Source organism: Loxodonta africana, chromosome 15 (genome assembly GCF_030014295.1).
Source record: "Loxodonta africana isolate mLoxAfr1 chromosome 15, mLoxAfr1.hap2, whole genome shotgun sequence".
Lineage (NCBI taxonomy): Eukaryota > Metazoa > Chordata > Mammalia > Proboscidea > Elephantidae > Loxodonta > Loxodonta africana.
Window position 1 is genome coordinate 42,353,791 of NC_087356.1, and position 26,702 is coordinate 42,380,492.

The following is a 26,702-nucleotide window of genomic DNA, read 5'->3' on the forward strand; positions in this document are numbered from 1 at the left end:
CACTCATGGCTGAAATTACATAAGTATAACTTCAAAGAAATTAATGGGAAACCCATCGGATATTTTTGATATAATAAAAAATTTCATTTGTATTTTTTTGTCTTTTTCAGGTGACATAGTCTTACGACTGTTACGTGAAACTTTGTTTAGAAAAATACTTTTTGTTTATTAAGTTTACTATAATCATTTCCCTTCTGGAAATAAAACGATAAATCTACCATACGAGTGAAAATACGTTTGAAACCAGGGGTGCCAGGCAAAGTATATTAGGAACATGTTAACCACCTTTACGTAAAAGAACTAGACAGTTCTTTCATTTTCTGACCTGTTACTACTGTAGTGGTCTTGAGAGATAAGCGCTACCTCTGACTGAGATTTGCATTTTTTAATCGGCCAGTCCGTTCTGAGAGTCACTTCGTAAGTATGAAAAGTTCTGGTTAACATATGATTCTCATTCTTAGGGATAAAGTGGCAGTTCTTCAGGCACTTGCATCCACAGTAAACAGGGTAAGTAGCTGGAGTGATACCTGGCACATGTTAGGTGCTCAGTAAATAGTACTGAATGTATGAGTGAGGAAGGCACCGAACTAAGGCAGTGGCAGTTAGAGTAGGGGATGGAGTAGGTAGGGGAAATATTCAGGACATAAAGCAGCTGTTCCACTGAATGGCCCTACGTGATCTGTCCCCCGTCACCTCTCACCGCATTTGCTATGTCCTGTGTGCTGTGTTAGAATCTACTTGATAGGTTTAGTCAGGTAGGCGCCTTCTGCATAGCGCGTAACAAAATTTCAAGCTCCCAGAAGGAAAGCAGGTGTCCAGCATAAACCATGTTGTATAGTTCAGGCACCATGAGCCACTTTTAAATCAGTTCCTGGCCTGGCGGGGAACCCTCCTGAAGTAATTGAATGAGAGTGATGGGAGAGGGTCCTGGGGCTGAGCTTCACAGTGGTCGGTGGCACTCACTGAGATGGGTGGAGAAGATAAGGGGGAAGGGTAGGTTCGTCAGGGAAGTTTGGTCTGGGACAGATTTAGTTTGAGATGTCTGCACTGCAGGGCCAGACTGGAGAAGTTTCTCTGAGACCATGGAGAATGTGGAAATCATTGAGGGAGGAAAATCAAGAGACGAATAGGAAGAATAAGTGTAGTAAGTTAAAAGAAGCCCAGCCAGTCCCCAAAACCAGAGCTTTTATTGAGAGACCAGCACAGGTGTCCGAGGGCAACGGAGAAGAGAGAGCCAGGTGTGCCGCAGTTGTCCTGTCATCAGAGAGTAGCCTAGAGCTGCCAGGTCTTGTAGAGTGCAGTGCTGTTGTCGCTGGGTGCTGTCAAATTGGGGTCATAGCAACCCCATGTGATAGAGCACAACTGCCCCCATGGTTTTCTTGCTGTAACCTTTATGGAAGCAGATTGCCAGGTCTTTCTTCCATGGAGCCACTGGGTGAGCTCAAGCCACCATCCTTGTGGTAGGCCGCTCAGTGCTTAACCAAGGATGAAATAAGCCTCAAATAAGGAGTGTGGAGGGATGGGGCTTTGAAAGTGGCAGCAGGAAGTTAGGTTAAAAAAAAAAAAAAAATCTCCAGACCCCAGATATGAGCTACCTTCCCTCAGGAAAGTCCAGGTCAATAAGACAAGCTGGCAAAGGTCCAGCAAGAACAGATTAAGGGTTTTCTGTGGAACAGAGTTCCAGAAGGCCCAGAAAAGAGGGTTCAGAGAGGACAGGAATAGAGGAAGTAATTTTAGAGTTTCAAGTGGGACCTTTGGTGGTGCTGAAGAGTTGATTTTGCTCGGAGTTCTACCTAGAAAATTTTCAGAAGTACACCGTCTTGGGCAACAGGACACAGAGAAGCCGCTGCTGTTCCTGTCTCCTAAGAGGACCCGGTAGTATCCTTGCCCATTTGGAGGGGGGATTCTGGGTGAAGTTGAGCATGGTATGGCTAGTGATCATGCTTTGAAGGAAAGCCTAGTCCAGGAAATTTGTGTCAGGACTAGGTGATTCAGAGGATCCTTACCAAAAACTTAAAAGTGCATTAGTTCCCAGTGATAGCAAGACTCAGCTGTTAACAAGCAGTCAGTCGTGGTTGTGCCTTTGTTGACTTTAAGTTATGCATAATTATAGCCAAGTCTTGTGGAACTGAAAGTACAGTATTTGTGTATGTGTCCTCTGTGTGTGTATACGCGTGCATACATGCATAGTTCTACGTGCACAGTACATATATAATTAGAACTTTTTGTAGAATATTTGAATGTCACCAAAACTCACAAGGTCCTTTTAATAAAATCTAGCTGAAAAGACTTGTATTTTTTCCACAGGACCCCACAGCTGCCCCTTATGCATTTCAGGATGATCCTTACCTCGTGCCAGCATCCTTTCCAGAATCTGTGAGTGTTTTCATGTAACTTTTCTAGTTCTGTGTTTAATCTTGCTGGTTTGGGTACAAGAATGCACATATAATTTAACTTAATTATAGAATTCTAAAGAAGTTTAGAGATGCTTATAAAATTGGTAAATTTTCTGAATCCTTCACTGCTTTTATCAAAAAATTTTAAAAAGATTGGCTGTGGGGAGTGTTGTTTTGGTTTTGAGCACTTGAGTCTTTCACTCTGGAGTGGCCTCAGTTTCTATGCATTATAAGCCGCAAGCTGTATAAGATGTGATCTCACGTTGTTATATCACACTCAGTAGAAACATATCACACTCAGTAGAAGAGGTGGACATATAACATAATGCCATTTAACTTCTAATTGGTATTCTTTTTTGCACAGGTGAGTAATTGTTGCTCAGGGTGGAAGTTTGATCTTGAGAGCAAATTATATGTAAATACCAATTTATAGCTAAATCTTCTTTCTTATATAGCGTTCGTTTTTATTGGCAAAGAAATCTGGAGAGAATGCAGCAAAGTTTATTATTAATTCATATCCCGAATATTTTCAGAAGGATATAGCTGAACCTCATATACCGGTAAGCGGAGCTAATTGCAATTTTCAGATAATACTGTATAAATGTAAATAAATCAGGCTTTCATGGCTAATACTTGAGTAACTGTTCCAATGTCTGCAATACTGGAGTCAGAAGGCTTTTAATGTGTGGTGTTATCATTTCATAATACTAACCTCTTATGACTCCTTTTTGTATGTAAATATCTTGATATTTTTCCACCACTTGCCTTCTGTGACAGCAGTCTATTGGATCGTTACCTTTATTAAGTGTCCTTTTTCAGTTTCCTTCACTAACTACTCCACGCCTTAAGCATTGTGCCTTTCTCTAGGGTTTCCTGCTCAGTCTCTTTTCTCTTTTTCCTGTCTATACTTCTCTTGCTTCAGCAACCTTACAGCCCATTTGGCATCCACGTGTATCCAGCCTAGATCCCTCTACTTTGAGTTCCAAAATGCACTTCCAACTATCTCTTTGTTCTCTAGTCCTTTAGAGTTTATGCAGTGCCTCCTGTGTGTTAGCCGTTGTGCCTAGTGCAGCAGTGAGCAGAACAGATGTACCCAGGCCCTCCTGCAGTTACCGGTGGAAACGGGTACCGCAGGCTCATCGTGCCCAAACTGTTCACCTCCATTCCAACCTCCCTGCTTTCCACAACTCACTCACCGAAACACACCCCTCCTGCTTCTCATACAGTGACTCCTAGTGACAAGTGAGGAAGCCAGTGAGGTTGTGTAGGTCAAAATACTGAACCCCCCCCTCCAAAAAAATTTTTTTTTTTTTTAGTGGTGGAATGATCATTTATGAGCTAATCCTTTCCTCTTTATGTTTTTGATTAACAGTTGGGTGCTTAGCTCCAGGCTTACTTTTCCTGTAAAGCCTCCTGTGGTTTCATTGTCTCCACAATGGGCCCTTGAGCTAAGCACAGAGCTAAGTCCAGCATCCAGAAGGTTAGAAGGTAGCTAAACAATCTTGTTTTGGAGACTGGAGGGATTCTTTTTGTTTGTTATGGTTACACACGTTCCCTACGAAAAGGCATTCGTGATGAAATGATAAATAGTATCCGATGCATGAAACATAGTTTAGAACAGCATCCATTTATTTTGATGTGTAGGTAAAAAAAAAAAAAAAAATTTATCCTACTTAGTTATCCTTTTATTGTTACCCGTTTTTAGTAACTTTTTAGCTGTTCTGTTTTTCTAGTGTTTAATGCCTGAGTGCTTCGAACCTCAGATTGAAGGCATAAGCGAAGCCGCCCTGAAGGAACGAATTAAGCTCAGAAAAGTCAAAGCTTCAGTGGATATGTTTGATCAACTCTTGCAAGCAGGTAACAAAGTTTAATTAAAGTCACTGTTAAGAAAATGGTCTTTGAAGATGGGTCACAGTAATCTGACCCAGATAGTTTTGAATAAAATTTACAAGTACCGCTCTACCTACTCTGTTAGATGGCTGTGGTGTTCATATAGTTAATAGCTTAGTGAATACTTCAGGTTCTGCTTTAGTTTCATTTTAAAATTACAGACGAGGTAGAGTTATAACTTTGTTAGTTTACTAGGTTCTTGTGCCGTACTACAGGGTGAGAAATTACACAGCTGTTCTTGCTCAGCTTCGAGTCTGTAACGTCAGCGCGGTACTTATCGAATTTAAAGTGTCCTGTACCCTTTTAAGTATATTTGGAGGGCAGGGCCGGAACTGTAAGTTCACCAGTCACACAAAACAGGCAAAGGTATTTAAAAAGGAAAGAGCACTAAACCTTCAGATCAGAGGCTTGTATACTGGTGCTAGCTCTGACACTAACTAGCTCCGTGGCTTGAAAAAGCCATTTAATTCATCAGAGCTTCTAGTTATAAAATCCTGTGTCTTGAAATTGGATCTGAATGAGCCTCCAGGGGGATAGGTCTAGCTAGCGTGGCTGATAAGCTACCATGAGTGCCTGTGGTAACATGGAAGCGTCCAGTGTTATTTCAGGCAGACTAGTTTATGGAATCCAGTATGCTGATTGAGAATAAAAATACCGAAGATGGAAACTGGGCCGAATCACTCAATACTGACTTGGACAGAAAAAGAAATATTTGCAGAAAGCTGTGTTTGATTTGAGAATTTCAGTGTGCAGCCTGTTGCGGCATTAGATGTACAAATGAGTTGAAGACAACAGATTATAATTTAAGTCTGCGTTAAAATTCTTAGTTCCAAGGCCTGTCTTTTTCTAGTTTTACCTACTCTGTGGTGTGGGCATGTGCATTCATTCAGTAAACATTTTTTGAAGACCCACAGTTTACAGTGACAGAAGATGCTGGCACCCCAGCAAAGGGACCTTAGTTTCATTTATCAGGCCCCTAGTAAGTGGCAAATGCTCTGCTATGTAGTGATTATAATTCTTACAACTTAGCAGTTAAGTGTTTTATAGTTATTTTATAAAGGAAATTAATTATTAAATAAGTTTTCCAGGGTTACGCAACTCTGAAATGGTAAGGTTGGGTTCGTACCCAATCGGATTATAATCCATAGGCTGTGTCCTCCCCACGGTGCCATGCACTCTCTCCTGGGCTTTTTTTTTTTGTAAATACTGAGTTTCTGGTGAAAATTTACCCAACGAGTTAGGTTCCCTTTTGAGTTTCCACACAAATTGTTTGGTAACATTAGTTAAATATATCACAATGTGTCAGCATTTTCTCTAATTGTGTTCTGTTGGTTCCTTTCCAGTACTCTAGTTTCCATGCCCCTTTATTTCTTATCTTTGCTTTTGAGTGTTGACTTTTGGTCTCATACTGATGGTTTTTAAGTAGGATCTTACGGGTAATATCTTTTATTCTGTGCGCCACTCTGCTGTTTCCCTAAAAGGTGATCTGAAGGGAATAGGCTCCATTCCAGGTTTAAAGAGTGTCTCAGGACACTCTTTCACTGAACACAGTGTTCTTTCCTGTTCAGTTTGTCTGGCTTTTTATTTATCTGTTTTATATAAGAATTTGAGTTTTGCTCTGTATTTTTCTCCCATTTTATCTGGAACCAACTATTGTGACCCAAGTCAGAGCATTCAGTGGTGGTAGCTGGGCCTCATCTAGTTCTTCTGGTCTCAGGGTAGGTGAGGTTGTAGCTCATGGAGACTTGTTTCTTCTCTTAGCTTTTAGTCACCTTCATACTGTTTTGCTCTTGGCTAGTAGAAGACCATAGTGACGTCTTAGATGGCCGCTCACAAGCTTTTAAGACCCCAGCGGCTACTCACTTCACTAAGATGCAGATTGTGATTTTGTGAACTATGTTCTGCCAATTGATTGAGCTGTCCTTTGAGACTATGATCCTAAACCTTAAGTCTTTGAAGGTGTTTGGTTATGTCTGAGGAGTATCCATATTTGTGTCTTCAGTGAATATGTATATGTGCCTGCACGCACGTATTTGTATTTACACTTGCCTTTAGATATTTCTCTCTGAGCTCACATATGCACACGCCTGTAGCTACCTGTCTTACTGATTTGCCTATGCCCATCCATATGTGCCCAGACCCTCGTTTTTACTTGGGTTGTGCTGAGCTCACTACATCCGTATTCAGTGCCACTTTCCCCATCACCAAAAATAACAAGTCTACAGTCTAAAGTGTACTTCCCCCACCCCCCACCCCCCGCTCCCTGGTAACCACCAGTAAACATTGGTCTATATATATTTATTTATTTTTCTTAATAAAAAAGGGATCATGCAATATTTATCCTTTTGGAGCCCTGGTGGGGCAGTGGTTAAGCATTTGGCTGCTAAGCAAGAAAGTTGGCAGTTGGAATCCACCAGCCTCTCCTTGGAAGCCCCCCTGTGGAGTAGTTAGTTCAACTCTGTCTATAGGGTCGCTACGGGATGTAGTCGACTCAACTGCGCTGGACTTTTTGGAATGGCTAGTGATCGGGAACGTGTTTTCACATGTTTGTTGGCTGCTTGGGTGATCTCTTGGGTGAAGATTTTTTTCGTGTCCTTTGTTTATTTTGTGATTGGGTGGTTTGTCTTTTTGTTGTTGAGTTGTTGCAGTTTTCTGTATTTGACCCTTAATGGATAAGTTCTTTCTGAAGAATTTTTTCCAGTCTGTAGGTTGTTTACTCTTTTAATAAAAGTCTTTTAATGAGCAAAGTTTTTTTTAAGGAGGTCACATCTATCTGTTTTGTCATCTTCTGTTCATGCATTTGTTGTAATGTTTGTTATCCTGTTTTTACAAAAGATTAGGCCCCATAGTTTTGTCCCAGAAATTTTATGGTTTTATGTTTAACATTTAGGCCTTTGATCCATTTTGAGTTAGTTTTTATATATGGTGTGAGGTATGAGTCCTGTTTCATTTTTCTGCAGGTGGATGTCCAGTTTTGCCAGCACCATTTATTAAAGAGACTGGTTTTGCCCCACTGAATGGACTTTGACCCCTTGTCGAAAATCTTCTGTCCATAAATGCTGGGTTTAATTTGAGTTCTCTTGATCTGGGGGCTATTGTAAATGGTACTGTTTTCTTGATATCTTTTTCGGAGTGGTCTTTGTTAATGTAGAGGAGCCCACCTCATTTTTGTGTGTTGATCTTGTGCCCTGCAACGTTGCTAAATTCTTCTATTTTTTCCATCAGTTTTCTTGGGAAATCTTTAGGGTCTTGTACGTATAGGATCATGTCAGCTGCAAATAGAGATGGTTTACTTCTTCCTTTCCAATTTCTATGCCTTTTATTTCTCTTTGTTGTCTTATTGCGTTGGCTATGACTTCCAGTACAATGTTGACTAACAGCGATGATAACGGGCACTCTTGTCATGTTCTCATTCTCAAAGGGAAGGTTTTCAGCCTTTCTCCATTGACTGTAATGTTGACTGTTGGTTTTGCATATATGCCTTTAATTATGTTGAGAAATTTCTATTCCTATTTTGTTGATAGTTTTATGAGGAAAGGGTGTTGAATCTTATTGAATGTCTTTTCTGCACCAATTGGTAGGATCATATGGTTCTTTTCCTTTGTTTTGTTTATGTGGTGGATTGCATTGGTTGACTTTAATGTTGAACCAGCTTTGTAAACCTTGTACGAATTCCACTTGATCATAGTGTATGATTTTTTTTTTTTTTTTTGATATGTTGCCAAAGTCTGTTGGGTAGAACTTTGTTGAAAATTTTTGCATCTATGTTCATAAGGGATATTGGTCTGTACTTTTTTTTTCCTGATGTCTTTCCCTGGTTTGGGTATCAGGGTTGTGCTGTCTCAATAGAGTTCGATAGTATTCCTTCTTCTTCTGTGTTTTTAAAGAGATTGAGTAGAATCGATGTCCCCTCTTCTCTGAATGTTTAGTAGCATTCTCCAGTGTAGCCATCTGGTCCTGGGCTTTTTTTTATTGGCAGTTTTTGATGACATCTTCACTTTTTTCTTTTGTAATAGGCATGTTTACATTTTCTGCCTCTGTTTTTGTTAGTTTGGGGTAAGTACTGTGTCTCTAGCAATTTGTACATTTCATCTATGTTGACAAATACTTTGGAGTACAGTTTTTCGTTACTATGATCAGTTATGATCTTCTTTATCTCTGTTGGATTGGTTATAATGGCACCAGCTTCATTTCCTAACTTGGTGATCTGCCCCTTCTGGTTTTTTCTTTTGTGAGTTTAGGCAGTGGTTTGTCAGTTTTATTGATCCTTTCAAAGAACTGACTTCTGGTTTTGTTGGTGCTGTTGTTTTTCTATTTTGTTTATTTCTTACCTGATCTTTATTATTTCCTTTTTTCTGGTAGCTTTTGCTTTCTTTTGCTCTTCCTTTTCTATTTGTCGAAGTTGTCAGTTTAAGTTAATGATTTTGTATCTTTTTTTTTTTTAATGTAGGCATTTATTGCTGTAAATTTTCCTCTGAGTATTGCTTTTGCTGTGTCCCAAAGGTTTTAATATGTTGTGTGTTCATTTTCCTTTGAGTCTAGGAATTTTTTTAAATTTCACCTTTGATTTCTTCTTTGATTCAGTGTTTTTTTAGTAGTTTTTGTTTAGTTTCCATGTATATATATATATTTTTTCCTTATTTTTCCTGTTGTTGATCTCTAACTTCATACCCTTACGGTCAGAGAAGATGCTTTGTATATTTTCAGTCTTTTTAAGTTTGTCGAGACTTGTTTTGTGTCCTAGCATCTGATCTATTCTGGAAAATGATCCATGTGTGCTGGAAAAGAATGCATTAGAATGTATGTTGTTCTGATGCTGGGTGGAGTGTTCTATACTGTATTTTTATTTCAAAAAATGTGTGCCTTTTACATTTGTTTGCTAAAAAAATTGACATAGTGGCCTTAGGAAAGTACCTCAGGGACGGGGGAGGATGCAGTTGGCAAATGAATGTAAAATGTGTACTTTTTTTGCGTAAAAACAGTGTGTATCCGTTAAGTCCAATTGGCTTATGATCTTATTTAAGTTCTCAGTGTCCACTAAGGATCTTTTTGAATGTTTTTAGATGTTTTGTCTATAATTGAAAGTGGTGTGTTGAAGTCCCGCAGTACTATTGTGAAGTTGCCTGTTTCTCTCTTCATATTAGTTAGTATTTGTTTCATATGTGTTGGCACATTGCTGTTAGGTGCATATGCGTTTATGATTGGTATGTCTTCTTGCTGGATTGATCCTTTTATTATTATGTGGTGTCCTTTATCTCTAGTAATGGGCGTTGATTTAAAGTCTATTTTATCTTGTTACCAGCATGCCCCTCCTTGTTCGTTTTTGGTTACTGGTTGCACGGAGTATTTTTCCCCATCATTTTATTTGCAATTTGTGTCCTTGTGTCTAAGGCATGTTTCTTGTAGACAGCAGAAGGATGGATCTTTTTTTTTTTTTTTTTTTTAATCTATTCTGCCACTCTCTGCCTTTTGCATGGAACGTTTAGACCATTTACATTTTAGGTTATTGCTGAAAACCAAGTGTCTACCTCACTCATTTTTTTGTTTGCTTTGTTTTTTAGTTTTTTTTTTTTTCTGGTTTTTCTGTCTTTGTCTTTGACTGCTTTCTTGTGAGGAGCCTTTTTGCTGTCTTTTTTTCTGAATGTTTCTTGTTGGTGATTTCTCAGTGGTTACCACATATACTCTTTAGAAGCGAGGATGTGAGACTATCTCGTGTACTTTGGACATGTTATCAGGAGGGACCAGTCCCTGGAGAAGGACATCATGTTTGGCAAAGTACAGGGTCAGCAAAAAAGAGGACGACCCTCAGTGAGATGGACTAGCACAATGGCTACAATGATGGGCTCAAGCAGAACAACTGCTGTGAGGATGGCACAGGACAGGGTAGTGGTGAGTAGGAACTGACGGCACAGCACCTGCTATCCACCACCACCACGTGTTACTTTATACAACGTAAAAGTGCGACAACGGTTAACGTGCGAACAACAGTTCACATGATGAATCTGTTCCCGATAAGCTTCTCCCTTCCCCACTTCTGTTGGTGTGTCTCCTTGGACGTCAGTATGCAACCTATATTCAGTAAGTTTACTTTGTACTTACTTCTTACAAATGTGATGTTGTATTGCTTGCAGAATTTAATTATTGAGTCTATTCCCTGAAAATAATCATATACTTGGTTCTTAGGATTGCCTGTTTTGTTGCACTTTTTGCAGATCTCTCACTCTCCTTTGTGTGTTTATTTTGTCCCCAGGTAGAGACATGAGTGTCTATCTAATGCTCTTGCCTTTCACTTGGATTCCTCGCTTGAGCAATACTTGCAGAGCTGATCTGGTGCTGGCAAATTTCCAGAGCTTCTGTTTGTGTGGGAGTGTCTCGATTTCCCCCTCATTTTTGAATGACAGCTTCTCTGGGTAAAGAATTCTAGGTCGGCAGTTGTTGTCATTCAGTATTTTATAAGTGTCACTGTTGTCTTCTGGCCTCTAGAGTTTCTGGGGAGAAATTTGCGTTATGTTGCATTTTTTTCCTGCTCCTTTCAGAATTCTCTCCTTGTCTTTGGTTCTTAAGAATTTTATTAAGATACGGCATGGAGTTGATCTTTTTGTGTCTCTTTTAATTGTGGTTTGTGTAGCTTCCTTTATTTGCAGACTTGGTTATCTGTTCAGATATAGGAAATTCTCTTTGACTGTATCTTGGAAGATCATTTCTATGCGTTTATTGTCGTCATGGTGCTCCGGTATTCCCATAATTCTAATGTTAGATTTCTTAATTAAATCCCATATTTCCATTTGCGGTATTTTTTTTTTTTCCATTTCTGGGTTCTTTTATTTCTCTTGAGGCTTGATAAGTTCAGTTATTTCGTCCTCTAGTTCGTTTATTCTGCCTGTTCAACTCTATTGTTGAGTGCTTCTCTTGCTTTTGTAATTCAGCGGCTTTATTCTTCAGTTCCAGTGGTTCTCTTTGGGGTTTTTTTTTTTTTTTTTTTTCCCAATTTCCTAGTTGACTTTCTCATTTTGTTCCTCCATTTGTTTCCAGATATCCGCTAGTTTGTTTTCTGTTTGCTTTCTTTAAACAATTCAGCACTATAGTCTGAAAATTATTAGTTCTTTGCATTAGTCTGGTTTCCATAGGAGATATTTCCTCTTCTTCATGTTTTGCTTTTCATTGGTCCTTCCATTGCAATTTTGTGTGTTTTACTATTTCCTGTTGAAATTGAGCCATTTTTTTAACTTTAATTTTGTATTCTGATTTTTGGGGGAAATTTTGTTTGGGCACCCTGGTAGCGCAGCACCCAAGCGCCCAGCTGTTGGTTGAAAGGCCAGGGCCAGCACCCACCAGGAACTCCATGGGAGACAGATGCAATAACCCACCTCTGCAAAGACTCCCAACCCTGGGAACCCCATGGGGCAGCTCTACTGCGACCCGCGGGGTTGCTGTGAGTGAGAAGCAGCCTAGCAGCAGTGGGCTTGGTATCTCCTCCTCAGAACCATTAGAGGGCACTCTTACCCTTGGGTTATTTTTTTTCAGTGCTGATTCAGCCCTGGATGCTTGATCTCTGGAATTCATTATGTGTGTGTGAGGAGGGGTGGTGATTAGCTGATCACAGACTCTGATGTCAGAGGTGGGGATCGACTTTCTTAAGGCAAAGGTGGGGGGCTCTCTATGTCTTTGCCTCATGGGTGCCCCTGCACAGGCTCTCCTACAGTGTCCCACTGTGGGTTTCTTTCTGTCACCCATCAGTCTGATGTGTTCCCTTGCACTGCTGTCTTTGTAGTTCCTCCCAGTCCTACTGCCTGTCCATCTGGGACCTCATCAAGATTCAACAGCACTCTGTCGCAGTGTCACGGTCTCCCTTAGCTCACTCCCAATTGCATAGCCCGTGAATTCCCACCGAAAAACCAAAACCAAACCCAGTGCCATCGAGTCAATTCTGACTCATAGCAACCCTATAGGTCAGAGTAGAACTGCTGCCACATAGAGTTTCCAAGGAGTGCCTGGCGGATTCGAACTGCCGACCCTTTGATTAGCAGCCGTAGCGCTTAACCACTACTCCACCAGGTTTCCAATGAATTCCCACAGCCAGCCTTAAAAATTCAGGCTACAGCTTCCTCAGATTAGCTCCCTTTCTGTGTTCACTGTTTGGGGTGTTGTCCAGCCCTGTCACAAAATGGTCATGAGCGTGTGCTCCCCACATTAGCCGGTAGATTCTCCTACCTGTGCCCACCCTGCTTCTCCTCTCCCTTACTTCTGGGCTCACCCCGACTCTCTAACACCTCACCTGCCACCTGAAGTTCTGAGACCGCAATCTGCTTGTTTTTATTCGTGTCCAGTGGGTTAGTTGCTGGCAGAGTAAACGAGAGCATCCGCTCACTTAGGCATCTTGCTCTGCTTCCTCTTTTTTAATTTCCTGGTGGACATTTTTATTATCAGCATAATATTTTGTTTAGAAAAATAGTTATACTCTTTTAAAATAATAAGTTATCTCATGCCTTTCTTTCCTGTGCCCTTTTCTCCCTGCTTAGTGAGTATCAAGATAGGAGCATAATGTTTGAGGAACCAGTTTTAAAAGGCTACTATTATACACTTGAAGCTAGAATTTTGGGGCGTACATCTCAGTGGGGGGCCTGGGTCCAAGTAGAATCATTGTGCTCATGTTTGTAAAAATGACTGGGCTAAGGGGACTAAGTGGAAATAGTTTGCAGAGTGTTCTTTTGGAGGTGGGAGGTGAAAGCATGACACCAGTGGATGTGAGCACATACCGTCAGGGAGCTCAGGGTCCAGCTTCATCTGGAGTTTTTTAACTTTTTCTGTCAGACCACATGGTCAGCAGAGATTATGTCCCTGTCTGTATCTCCTGGGTGTTTAAGTTGATGTCAAATGCATACTTATCAGTTCATAAAAGTGATGGATGATATTAAGTGTGTAGCTAACAAAGTCACAGCTGATAGAAAAGGTGAAGAATTTTAACCTGATGGCTTTTTTTTTTTAAGTTTTTGAGTGTGTCAAGATTCCTTTTTTTTGTTTGTTTGTTTCCACGCAGGAACTGCTGTGTCTCTGGAAACAACTAATAGTCTCCTGGATTTATTGTGTTACTATGGTGACCAAGAGCCTCAAGCTGATTATCATTTTCAACAAACTGAAAAGTCAGAAGAATTGGTAATGGTCTTCTAGAGTTCGTAAAGATACTTTTGGCCTTGGTTTCTACAGTTTTTTGGGGAAGTAACACCTTTCTCCAGATGAAGCTGTTCTTTTGCCACGTGTCAAGGTAGTAATGAGAGCCTCATACTGCGATACAGTGCAGTAACCTTGATAAAAAGTGTTCGAGGGAGGAACAGAGATAGACAGCTACTTTAATCCTGGTTCCCTTTTTAAAAATATTCTGACCTTGCCTACTACACACAGGCAAAGCTTTGACCAGAAATGTTTGGGCAGACCCCCTGTCATCATTTCAGTGACAAAATGATGTGTAATGAACAAATAGGCTCCGTGACCCCCGGCCCCTCAGGAGTTCACACACATGGGCAGAGAGGCATGAGCACACTGGACTGGGTACACAGAAGAGTGTTGTGTCAAGAGCTGGCCTGTAGAGTAAAATCCAGAGAGTTTGACTTCTAGAAATAGGCCCCAAAGAAACCTTTGGATCAGGTGAATAAAGATGTATATACAAGATATTTAAAACTGCAAAAAAAAAAAAAAAAAGCAGAAAAGAAAAAAACAAAGACAAGCAATCAGTGTCCAATGGTAGGTTGATTAAGTTATGGTAGTGGAATGTTGGCTAGTGATTGAGAATGCTAGTGTGGGTGTGTTTGGGTATGGAAAAACTCATCATAATATTAATCAAAACCCATTGCCATGAATTTGATTCTACTCTGACCTTATAGGACAGAGTAGAATGGCCTGTAGGGTTTCCAGCGCTGTAATCTTCACAGAAGCAGACTGCCAGCGTCTTTCTTCTGCAGAGCAGCTGGTGTGGGTTCAAACCACCAACCTTTCAGCCAGCAGCCAAAGCACTTAACCACGGTGCCACCAGGGTTCCTCTGTATATTGATAAGTGGGGAAACAGGCTGCGTAACTATTTATATTCTGTTTTTGTAAACACTGTTTTTATATGCATAAGAAAAATTTTAAATTCTTTTGTCTTTTCTAATTTTTCTCCACAAAATGTAGATTATTTATATACAGTGATTAAGCCTTTTAAAGTGCATAGGCAGGGGCTTACAGTCACACTCTGCCATCCGGAGTATCTTCTGGAGCCACCGACCTGGCTGGCCCTCTGACCCTGCAGTCCCAGCCGGCCCAGTTCCTGAGGCAGGCTACCGAGCCAGCACCAAGTGGTGCCAGCCAAGCCTGGCTTGCTATTCATCAGCCTCAACCCAGAGCTTGATTTGTAAACATAGGACAAGATTTATTCTTTTCAAAGCAAATACAGCTTGTATTGGGTCAGTGCTTAAAACCATTGGAACCAATCAAGACATGAATAATATCTCTCTCAAAAAAAAAAAAAAAATTTTTTTTTTTTACCCAGAAAAGTTTTTTCTTCTTTTCACCCTGATAATGGACAGTATTTTTGTATGGATCAAGCCAGACATCTTTCCAAGTATTTTCTTTCTGCCCCCGAGGAAACAAGACTGTCATTTGATTTCCCAGTTTATCTCTCTGGGCCAGGCCAGAGAGCACTGACTTCATCTTGTATCTAGGTCGACACTTGTTGCTTCAGGGCCACTGTTGCTTTTCATCTGTAAATTAGCTGATTTACCCTTACAGAATTAACGTGTATAAGCCTGAACATATCCTGGATTTCCTCTTTGCCTTCTGTTTCATCTGTTTTTCCTTGACTTTTCTCAGGTTCCCTTCACCTTCCTGATTTTGAGCATTCTCCCTGGGAGAATGCATTCCATTGTTGTCTTAACTTCCATTTCCTCTCTGTTGATGACAATTCATTTCAGGAAGAGGCTACAGGGGAAGCTAATGAGGAACCTAGGAAGACTGGTCGTCACCTTGGAGGTACTTGGAGGTACGTCGTCGTGGTTGTTGGGTGCCATCACGTCGATTCTGACTCCTGCCAACCCTATAGGACAGAGTGGAATTGTCCCCATAGGGTTTCCTTACAGGATCAAATCACCAGATCTTTTCTCCCATGGAGGGGCTGGTGGGTTTGAACTGCTGACCTTTCCGTTAGCAGCCGAGCGCTTAACCGTTGTGCCACCAGGGCTCCTTACTTGGAATTATGTTACACATAGTTAACAGCTTCTATCATTATAGTGTCATACAGTGCGTTGACTACTTCCTACCATCTCCCCCCAAGAGCATATTCTGTGATCTAAAATATAGTAGTTTTCAGTGTGAAATATTAGTTTTTAAAATTTGTATTCATAATATTTGGACCTTTTTAATAAGGTCCCAGCAGCACAAAAGCCTGTGTAGAGGCTTATGTTTGTTTTTTCATGTATTTCTGTGTAACCGTCATGTGTTGCTGTTCCTTTGGTAGTTTCATCCACAGTGTTACCGTGTAGCATACACCTCTAAGTCATGTTTTAATCTGGAAGATTTGGTACATTTTGTTTACATTAAAATAAACTAAAACCCAAACCCATTGCCATCAAGTTGATTCCAACTCATAGCGATAATACGGCAGAATAGAACTGCCCCGTAGGGATTCCAGGGAGTGACTGGTGGATTTGAACTGCCAGTCTTTTGGTTAGCAGCCGAACTTTTAACCACTGTGCCACCAGGGCTCCATACATATACTAAAATGTAGTGCTGAATTTACTGTTCAGCAAGCAAAAATATTCAGTTTCAGACAAAAAGTAAATACAGCATTTAGCTACATTTGAGAATTTAAATTAACTGAAGTTAATTTTAAGGTAAAAATTTATCGCTGTCAAGTTGATTCTGACTCACAGCTACTCTATAGGACAGCGTAGGGCTGCCCCATAGAGTTTCCAAGGAGCGGCTATTAGATTAGAACTGCTGACCTTTTGGTTAACAGCCCCAAAATTTTAAGGTAGAGGTATCTAAAGATACTTCTGGAGAAAGAAAGCTACCATTTATATCAAATCTTTTTGAAGGGATGAATTTAATACAATCAAAGATGACATTTCTTAGGGTAGATTTTACTAATTTAGCATAGTGGTTAAGAGTATGGACTTTGGGATATAGACTTGGCTCAAATCCTGGTTCTGTACGATTCAATGTGAAGAATCTTTAAGAAGAGAAAGTACAAGGTACAGGATAGTTTGTGTAATGTGGTACCATTTTTGTTTGTTTTGTTTTTGAAGAGAGTAAATGTGTATATGCTACAGTAGGACAGAAGCATCTATCTGTAGATACTTGCCTCTGGGGAATTGCATCTGAGGGTTGGGGGGGTGAGGAGGTTTGACTCTATAACTTGTACAGTTTGTTTTTAATACCATGAGTTATATATCACTTTTTCATAAAATTTTCCCTTTTAATCCTAGTTCTACCGTTTGACTGCATAGCCTTGGGCGACTTAAGGTCTCTGAGTGTCGGTTTTTTCTCATTTTCAAAATTATGATAACCATGTCTTCATCTCTGGGGTGTGACCATTAAATGAGATGGTACGCATACAGTGCTTGGCACAGTGCCTGGAGTGTCGTAAACTCCAGTTCGTGATGGTAGCTGTCATTGGCTTTTCCTGTTTCCCACTTTCACATTTACTCTCTTGTGTCTGTCTAGAGAAAAAAACAACGCTGAGAGGATCTTTGCTCTAATGCCTGAGAAAAATGCACATTCCTACTGCACAGTGATCCGGGGAATGGTGAAGGTACAGTTGTTTGTATTTTCAGTCTTCAATAGCTATTAAAGTAGGCATTTTGGACTGGACGAGTTCTTCCTGTGGGGACTGTCCTGTACATGGAGTGTTTTGAGCTGCTCCCTGGTCTCTGCACACTGCATTCCAGTAGTGCCCTCACCTTCTCAGTCGTGACAACCAAGAATTTCCCCAGGAAGGCCACACTGCCCCAGTAGAGAACCACTGCCTAAGAGTACAAGCTTCATGAGATTAAGGACCTTGTCTGTTTACTTCCGTATTCCCAGACTCTAGAATAGTAAATGTGCAAATATTTCTCAAATGAATGCACTTAGTTTTTACTCTGTTTCTCTTCCAGCACCAAGCAAATGAGCAGGCGTTAAAGTTGTACACCGAATTGTTGAACAACAGACTTAGTGGTGAGTGTGTTCTGGAGACTCCTTCTCCCTTCCTCTCTCCTTTTAACTTCTTTAAAGAATCTGTGTGAGATTGTTTGGTGCTTGCCTCCATCAGTGACCTGTTTTCCTCTTTTCCTGTGGCGTTGGTGATTGACGTGGGAGGAGAGATCCAGAGAGCAGAGTGGCTTTCCAGTGTTGTGGGCATGTGGCAGGGCTACCTTTCCTTAAAGTGAGCCATGGCTCACTTTAACCCCAGATTGTATTAAATTGGCTTTCTTCTTTTACAGCTGATGTATACACCTTTAATGCTTTGATCAAAGCAACAGCATTGACAGGGAATGACAAATATGAGGTGAAGTGGAATAAAATACAGGTAAGGAAGAACTCTTGTTTTGTGTTCTAATATGCCTGAAATATCTTTCACTAGAAAGAAGTAACATGGGCTGGAGACAGTGGCAGTCATTGAGTACCAACACGGCAGTCACCGTGCTGGATGCTCAGGAAGATTACCTGCTACACTGCCGTTCACTAACCTGTACGTTAAGTAGCTGTGTCTGTCCTGTGGGAAGAGTTTAAGTTATTTGACCCAGGCATACACCTAGAGTTCATGAAGAGCTGGGTTGCTTTATTCACTTATTTTTCCTAATAGTTTTTTAATCACAAAAGCAGCACATGATTATTGTAATATGGTTATCAGTTAAAAAAAATTGAAATCACTGGATTCTTGTGTGATAGGAATAGAAGCATGTTGTTTAAAATAGCAAAAACAGTCCATTCTAAACGTCTTTTCTTGTACTTGAGTCTTTTCCTCGAAGACTTAATAGACTGAGGCCTGAAGACAATTGGACACCTTGATCAGTGGGGATGGGGTCTCTGAGGAGGGACATGTCTCTAAAAGGCTTTCCCAGCAAAGTCACTGGTCTTGCTAACTAATCAGTGGCTTTTGAATCAGGGTCATCTGTATTATTCTGCTCTAGATAGAGCCTGAATGCCAAATTCTCTTTTTTTTTTTTTTGAAGTATGAAATACTGTGGTATTAGGTAAATGATCTACCCAGACATAAAAAGTGCTTCCTGCTTTTGACTCATCTAGGAGCTGTTGAAACACATGGTCGCGCAGAAGGTGAAGCCCAGTCTCCAGACATTCAACACCATTCTGAAGTGTCTCCGAGGATTCCGTGAGTTTGGGAAAGTGCCAGCCTTGCAGACCTTGCGTGAGATGAAAGCCATCGGCATAGGTGAGGCCCATCCTAGATTCCCTCGCTGAAGACACGTGCTGGATAGACGTTCCTTGTGCACGTCATCATAAACTCCTTGCGCTTGTTCAGTATAAAATATTAGGAGTTTTGTTTTCACCATTTGGCACGCTTAATTACATGTGCTTCCTATGTCAGGAGCCCCTTTGTGGTCTTTTATGTTCTTAATAGTAAATTACATTGTTCTTTAAGCATTTTACATACTTTTTTTATAGATCTCTTAATTCTGGAAAGATTGTTTCATTTTAATAAACTAGTTTTAAATTCCACGACATTTTCTGGCATAATGAGGTCTTTGAACCCAGACTGCTATCGTGTTGTGTACTATTCAGTAATTACTTAATTGAATGTTTTGGAAATCACTTAAGTATGCTTTGGTGTTAAGTACTTAAGCTATAGCATTTTTGTAGTAGGCATTTAACCCAAAACCAAACCTGTTGCCATTGAGTCGATTTGGACTCATAGCAACCTTATGGGGCAGAATAGAACTGCCCCATAGGGCTTCTCAGGAGCAGCTGGTGGATTCAGACTGCCTTTTGGTTAGCAGCCAAGTTCTTAACTACTGCGCCACCAGGGCTCCAGTAGGCATTTGGACTTTCCAAATCAGTGCAATCTTTTATAACTCTCTTAATCTTTACCTGTGTGTTCAAAGAAATAGAGATGAGTCTTGATGAAATACCAACATCGATATGTTTTTAGTTTAGTGTACCTTAGTAAGGTATGTTTTAGATAGCTTTGTTTTGACTTACTGTATTTCTTATTTTTCTATCTACCTGGTAATTCAAGAGCCCTCGCTTGCAACGTATCACCATCTCCTTCAAGTGTTTTATCACACGGGTATGTATTATGTTACATCAGTTTATGAAGAAAATTGACCAGCTCCCTTTGGTTTACATGATTGTTACAAGTTACCTTTTGGGAAGTCTTTGAGAATAGAGTTCACAAATTAACACCTACAGCCTGGGAAGAAAGTTTTTCTGAAGGTCATAACCTTGTTTGTGATGTACAGCGTGAGCTGGAGGGGAAGGAGTTACAAAAGGAGTGTTGGTGTACAAATAGAAATGGTCAGGAAGTGTTCAGTTTGGAGTACGCTGTGCTCTCTAGGGCTCTGCGGGCCAGGAGACTGGCGACTGGCCCCATGTGGCTAGTTAATGTCGTTAAAATGAAATAAAGTTAAAAATCCCTTAGTTGACTTAGCGCTCAGTGCTGGCGGCTAGCATGTTCAGTGAGGCAGGTGTAGAACATTTTTCTGTCATCACAGTAGGTTCTGATGGGCAGCGCTGCTCCACATTAACACCACATTTATTATGAAGCCTTTCATGAGAGTCTTGGAGGCTCTGTTTGTCGTCATCGTCTTTTAGTTCAGTCAGGAGTATTGTAGGTGGAGTTGTGTCTGTTGATTGTGCTTTGGAGCAAGGCACACCTAAGTTGAAATGACAACACTAACGTTTACCAGCTGTGTCAAATGGAAAGGGATCCCTACCTAAGTAATAAAGTCAGGGCTGAGGTCATAAAATTAATGACTCACAGTGCCTTGTGCCTGCTTGGAAGGCACACAGTAGACACTGTCTGTTGGGTCTTAGCCGTTTGCCCCTAACCTAAGAACCCTAGGTTCAGAAGTGACAGTGCTGTTAATTCTTTCCTGCAGTAGACTTTATAAACAACAGAGGAACTTAATTCTTTCTGGGTCATTGTTGTTAGGTTCCATCGAGTCAGTTCTGACTCATAGCGACCCTGTGTACAACAGAATGAAACACTGCCTGGTCCTGTGCCATCCTCACAATTGTTGCTGTGCTTGAACCCATCGTTGCAGCTATTGTGTCAGTACATCTCCTTGAAGGGTCTTCCTCTCTTTCACTGACCCTCTACTTTACCAAGCATGATGTCATTCTCCAGGGACTGATCCCTCCTGACAACATTGTCTTACCATCCTTGCTTCCAAGGAGCATTCTGGCTGTACTTTTTCCAAGACAGATGTTTTTGTTCTTTTGGCAGTCCATGGTATATTCGATATTCTTCACCAACGCCACAATTCAAAGCTGTCGATTCTTCTTTGGTCTTCCTTATTCATCATCCAGCTTTCACATGCATAGGAGGCGACCGAAAACACCATGGCTTGGGTCAGGCGCACCTTAGTCTTCAAGGTGACATCATTGCTTTTCAACACTTTAAAGAGGTCTTTTGCAGCAGATTTGCCCAATGCAATGCATCTTTTGATTTCTTCACTGCTGATTCCATGGGCATTGATTGTGGATCCAAGTAAAATGAAATCCTTAACAACTTCAGTCTTTTCTCCATTTATCACGATGATGCTCATTGGTCCAGTTGTGAAGATTTTTGTTTTCTTTATTGAGTTGTAATCCATACTGAAGGCTGTGGTCATTGATCTTCATTAGTAAGTGCTTCAAGTCCACTTCACTTTCAGCAAGCAAGGGTTGTGTCGTCTGCATAACACCGGTTGTTAAGGAGTACTCCTCCAATCCTGATGCCCCGTTCTTCTTCATATAGTCCAGCTTCTCAGATTTATTTGCTCAGTATACAGATTGAATAGGTATGGTGAAAGGTCACAACCCTGACGCACACCCATCCTGACTTTAACCCAAACCAGTCAGTATCCTCTTGTTCTGTCCGAACAACTGCCTCTCGACCTGTGTAAAGGCTCCTCATGAGCACAGGTAAGTGTTCTAGAATCTGCGTTGTTCACAGTGTTATCCGTGATTTGTTATGATCTACACATCGAATGCCTTGGCATAGTCAATAAAATACAGGTAAACATCTGAGCTGGAGGACTAATTTTACAAAATCTGCATCCTCGCCTATTAGGGAAGTTTTTTACCTGTTGGGAAAAAATACAGGTAACTGACTTTATCTTGGAAACAGGCAAACAGTTTCCACAGTAACCGACTACTCCAAAATTTTACTCGGCCTTGGCGCGATTGTGGTGGAACTAGTTCTTCTGACCCAAAGCCTGTCCCATTCCTCTCTGCCGTATCGCATCACTTTTGTGCAGTTGCTAACCAATGTCAGTGGTACCTACGTTCACATAGCAGCCGTGGTCGTGTTTGGAGAGGAGGGGGAATTCCGTTTGTCCTCAATGTGTAAATTGGCTGTTAAATAAGACCCAATGATAATTCTTAGGGGTTTAACCCAAGGAGAGCGTCTAAAAGAATGGAAACAGTATATTTAAGTAAAATATTTTGAAGGTAATAAAGTAACTAGGAATACTAGCAAATGGAAACGTGATTAAGGAAATTATAAATGCACGTCTGTGTTTTCATTAGAACCATATTACTACCTGGATGAGGACACAGTAGATGAATGGTGTGTTTGACTAGGAATATCGTGAATAAGTTTTTTCACCTATTAGTACTCAGCTTGTGTGATTTTGAAGGACTGCCCACATTTATTAATTCTACAATTTTTTTTTCCTTGGTTTTGTCACCGTGATTATACTTTAAAAAATTTGTCTGTTTTTTAGGTATGCAGGTTTTGGGGATGGGGGCACATTTTTGCCTCCCACCCCAATGAAAGTCGAGCTTCTTCTGAAGCAATTGAGAGGGAAAAGAAGAGCCTCTGGTTGGAGCAGGTGGACAGAAACCTGTGGTTGTCCCTGGTCTTTCAGAGACGTGTCCTCTGCAGGGTGCATATATCCCATTAGCAGGCATCTGCCGTCGGCTCAGCTATTGGCCAGGCCGTAGGCAGGAGAGGAGGGAGGAAATGCATGACCTCAGCATTGGGTCCTAGGTTTGGTGGTGGTACAGGAAGCAGACTCATAAAACCCATTTGGATTCTTACTCTGCAGAAAGCACTTCAAAAGAGCCATCCCTGATCATCTATGATATAATGAATGAATTAAGGGGGAAGACGTTTTCTGCAAGGGACCTGGAAGACGGTATGTCCAGATAGTGCTCCCTCCCATTTTTCTCATCTAAAGCCTCTTCTCCTGAGTGCCGGTTAATTAGAGGCCTTGCTATTTGGGAGATGAGGACAGGGGTTAGTCATGTTTTGGGTGGTTATTCAGAGAAAACCAAAATGTCTGGCAATTTGCCGTATACTTCCTCTCCTCTTGAGTTTTTATTCTTGTAGCTTTATGTCATGTGTTACCAGTTACGGTGACAAAACATTTATTAATGTTTCTGACTTGGAAAACTTATTACATCCTTCATAACCAAGGCTCTCATGAACTCTGATTTTCAGATGCGTTTTTTCTATCAGCCATGATAGTTGTAAGTACCGTTTCTTGTTCAATTACTATTCCCTTTTTAAGAGAAGGTTCCTGTCCATTTTCTAACTTAATCTGTAATTGGACCTCACCTTGACTCAGCAGCCTCGCTTCTCACTCTGGGCCTTTCCCTTCCTTCTGTTCATGTTTGTCTTTCTCGTGTTCTTCTCTTTCCTTAAAATCTGTAGTTTTTAATCACCTAACATCGTTACCTTATGTTTATTATGTAAGTTGCCTTTTTCCACTCTCTGTTCAGATAAGGTTTCAGATTATTTCATTTTTGCCTAGTAGTAAATTTTTAAGTTGATGACTGTTTTTATCTAGTTTTTTTTTTAATCATTTAATCATGTTCACCAGTTTAGTGTTTGTCTTACAGATTTTTTCCTTTGTATTTAAACATGTATACCGAGATATACTTCCATGGGGTTTTGTTTGTTGACAGCAATACAGTATATCATAGCCAGAAAAAAGTATGATTTACATCAATAATAAATTGAATCAGCATAAACATTTCTAGAAGTAACTGTACTGTTTTGTGTAGCTGGCGGCTGTTTGGCTGATAGGCTCTCAGAGTAATACTTACACTTGCCCATTGTCAGTGTTCGTCCCTCAGAGATCTAGAACTTGCCTACGAAGTGCATGACGTTTTGAACACTGGAGACAACCGGAAATTCCTTGGACCCGACCACCGGCGTAATTTCTATTAGTAAGTGTGCTGGAAATGCATCCTTTGGCATGAATGGAGGACCTGCTTTTTGACATGTTGTATTTTTAAATCTAAAAAGTGATTAATAGATTCTGCGAATGGGAGGCTGTTGGTGGCCCATGTGTGCCTCAGGCAGCATGCCTCTAATTTAATAGTGAAGTTTAATTGAGTACTTAGAAATTAAAGCAGGCTAGAATGCCAGGATGGGCCGTTTAGCGTGTATCTTCTTTTTCTCTCTCTCTGAAACGGTTTAGAAATCCGTCTGTCTTTTTCCCACCTCTGCCGCTGCCTCCTCATATTTTATATTTTTGTGTTGTTAGAGCAGGATGGGTCCCTGGAGATTATCTTGTCCCAGCCTCTTGCTTTTGTTTTTAAAGATGACGATGCCAGAGCCCAGACGGGCTCCTTAAGTGGGTCACTCAGACAGGTAGAATATGGACTTCAGGAGGCAGCTTTTAGGTGTGTGACAGTTGCCTTCTGTGTGTCCAGGTCCTTCTTCACACTGAATGCTTTCAGACAGATACATTATTCAGTATCATGAATTCTGTGTAGCCTGTCAGCCTGTAACCGTGCCTTGATTTAATTAGTCCCTTATGTTAGGTGCAGGGACATTAGACTAAATGGACCTTGTCTCTCTGTGACAGCTCCAAGTTCTTCAGTTTGCTTTGTCTGATGGAACACATTGATGTAACCTTGAAGTGGTACAGGGACCTGATACCTTCAGTAAGATGGTTCATTGCTTATCATTTATCGTTATAGGTAAGTGTGTGAGTATCTTTATTAATGCTTTAAAAAAATATATTTGACTTTCTCAATCAGGTCATCATTCCCCATTCCCAAACATTGATAGATCTTCTCCAAGCATTGGATGTGGCCAGTCGGCTAGAAATGATTCCTCAGATTTGGAAAGGTCAGTTGCAGCATGTGTTTCCAGGCCCATATCACTTAAGTGCCCTGTGTTATGGTTAACAAACATGTTACCGTTGTTACTAACAATAAAAACTTCAGTTTTGAGTGAATTGAATACATTAGGTGAGGGCTGCTACAGGGTCACTTGCTCACGTTGCATGTTGGATTGCATGAGTGAGAATGTACTGAAACCACCTCATGACGCAGGGGAAAGCTGAGCCCTGCATGCCTGTCTGTGACGTGTCCCAGGGAAGATGAGTGCTAGTTAAGTGGCAGACAGACCCTAGACTGGATTGCATGTCTCTGATGTCAAGCCTGCTCCATCCCTCTGTACTGTGTTGCATCACCTTGGTTTAGTTGCTCACCAAAGTTAGTGACTATGTTTCTAAGTAACAGCCGTGATCATGGCTTGTGTGTGTTGATCTGTCTTATGTGTATGAATTGGCTGCAAAAAAAGGCTGATTGTCTCTTTTGCTAGGTGATTACAGTAGTATCATAAAGTCCATTTCTGTCTGCCTCAGTTTCTGTGACTGAGAAACCGAGATCCTGCCCTATTACTTCAGGAGACTGCTCTGATGGTTGTGTATAAATGAACATTGACAATTCCAGAGTACTGTGAAGCAGCGTCTTACCACACAGAGGCAGTGGCCACCCAAGTGTGTTGCATGTGCCGTGTTAAACGGGATGCCAGACCCACGTACACAACATCTGCTCAGGAACAGGTTACTGGCACGGGCTTTTGCTGCTGTCTTACACTTTATTACCATGAATTAATCCTGCTGTTTTTCTGGAAGCCTGGAACAGATACTGCTAACAAATTATTTTCACCCACCCAAAGGTGTGGGTGACAGGTGACCATGGACTGAGGTCAGCCAGAAGCAGTGTTGGTTTATATGATGCTGGCCACTCCTCACAGTGCTCCTTTCTTGTTTCAAGATAGTAAAGAATATGGTCACACTTACCACAGTAATCTGAAGGAAGAGATGCTGACACTCATGGCAAGGGATAAGCACCCACTAGAGGTAAGGGTATGTTGAAGCTCAGGTTTCGCTGTCGTTATTAGATGTATACTAACCAGCATGTCCTTCAATACTGATGTCCTTGTAAGGGTCATTCCAGTCTGTCCTTGTGGATAATGCTGCCGCCCAAACACACATGTGAATTACGCTCATATAAACAGATTCAGCCATTGGCAGAATTCTGAAGTCACCGTCTCTCCTCTAGTCCAGAGCAGGCAGTGTGAAAACAGCTTTTCTCTGTCCGGATGATTAGCATCTTAACATTTCTATTTCTAAGAAGAAAAAAATCCAGAGTTGAATTGAAAGATACGGCTAATCAAGTTATTTATCCCAGGACAGGCTGTGTTTTCTTTTTACTGTATTGAGTGCTATATATGTGGTATGTGCAGATGTTAAAATGCATTGCTCAAAAAATGTAATGGTCCTGTGGCAGTCTCCTGAATGGAACACTCGTGATGCAGTTAGGCAGCTCCACTGACTCAGAGCCTCTTAGCTGCAGGTGGTGTTTGCTGACTGTGCTGCAGACATCAAGTCTACCTATGAAAGCCAAGATGCCAGACAGACTGCCTCGGCTTGGCCAGCCAAAACTCTAAACTGTATAGCTGTCCTCTTTCTAAGGGCTCGGAGAACCGAGGAAGCCTGGTGAGTATATGACTACAAGTGCAAATGAGAAGCCTTTGTGTTTAAGAGGACGTATAAAAAAAAAAAATTTTTTTTTTTTATACCCTGGTTACTCGACACCCCCTGACTACACTGTGATTTATAGTTTATTGGGACCCAAACTGGAACACATACCAAGTTTTCCATGTAATGAGTTTTCAGTGGGAATTTAAAATACTTAATATATAATAAATGAGGTGATCAGAGAAACTTTTTGAAATGTTTTGGACATTGATGTCACTGAAGTGTCATTTTCTTTGTGGGTGCTTCCCCCTCCTCACCCTTGCAGCCCAGAGTGTGGGCTGGGCACTTAGACCAGTGGAAACCTCTGGTTGTCTGCTGTCTGCCACTGTGTTCTACTTGAGTGTTTCCATCGGTGCATCACTCACGTCCTCGCTCTCAGGGTTTAGTTGTAAATGGTGACCTCGTGCAGTCATTTTGTGTGAAGAAAAGAGTAAGCAGAAGGGGTCTTGGTGAGGTC

The 26,702-nt window shown here is 41.0% G+C and overlaps 1 protein-coding gene across 3 annotated transcripts in view; it reads left to right on the plus strand.

Moving 5' to 3' along the window:
• The window catches only part of PTCD3 (pentatricopeptide repeat domain 3), a 36,434-nt gene that overhangs the window by 7,070 nt on the left and 2,662 nt on the right, over positions 1-26,702 (plus strand). For 2 of the 3 annotated variants that reach the window (XM_010599944.3, XM_023539379.2), the window contains exons 5-22: positions 462-507; positions 2,308-2,376; positions 2,852-2,956; positions 4,130-4,253; positions 13,324-13,439; positions 15,230-15,297; positions 16,980-17,067; positions 17,411-17,471; positions 17,738-17,823; positions 18,543-18,687; positions 19,492-19,542; positions 22,508-22,597; positions 22,903-22,931; positions 23,527-23,633; positions 24,278-24,356; positions 24,453-24,543; positions 25,479-25,564; positions 26,055-26,203. In XM_010599944.3, coding sequence (XP_010598246.2) covers positions 462-507; positions 2,308-2,376; positions 2,852-2,956; positions 4,130-4,253; positions 13,324-13,439; positions 15,230-15,297; positions 16,980-17,067; positions 17,411-17,471; positions 17,738-17,823; positions 18,543-18,687; positions 19,492-19,542; positions 22,508-22,597; positions 22,903-22,931; positions 23,527-23,633; positions 24,278-24,356; positions 24,453-24,543; positions 25,479-25,564; positions 26,055-26,203 — 1,590 coding nt within the window. The remainder of the gene's footprint in view (positions 1-461; positions 508-2,307; positions 2,377-2,851; positions 2,957-4,129; positions 4,254-13,323; positions 13,440-15,229; positions 15,298-16,979; positions 17,068-17,410; positions 17,472-17,737; positions 17,824-18,542; positions 18,688-19,491; positions 19,543-22,507; positions 22,598-22,902; positions 22,932-23,526; positions 23,634-24,277; positions 24,357-24,452; positions 24,544-25,478; positions 25,565-26,054; positions 26,204-26,702) is intronic. The other variant, XM_023539380.2, reaches the window with a different exon arrangement.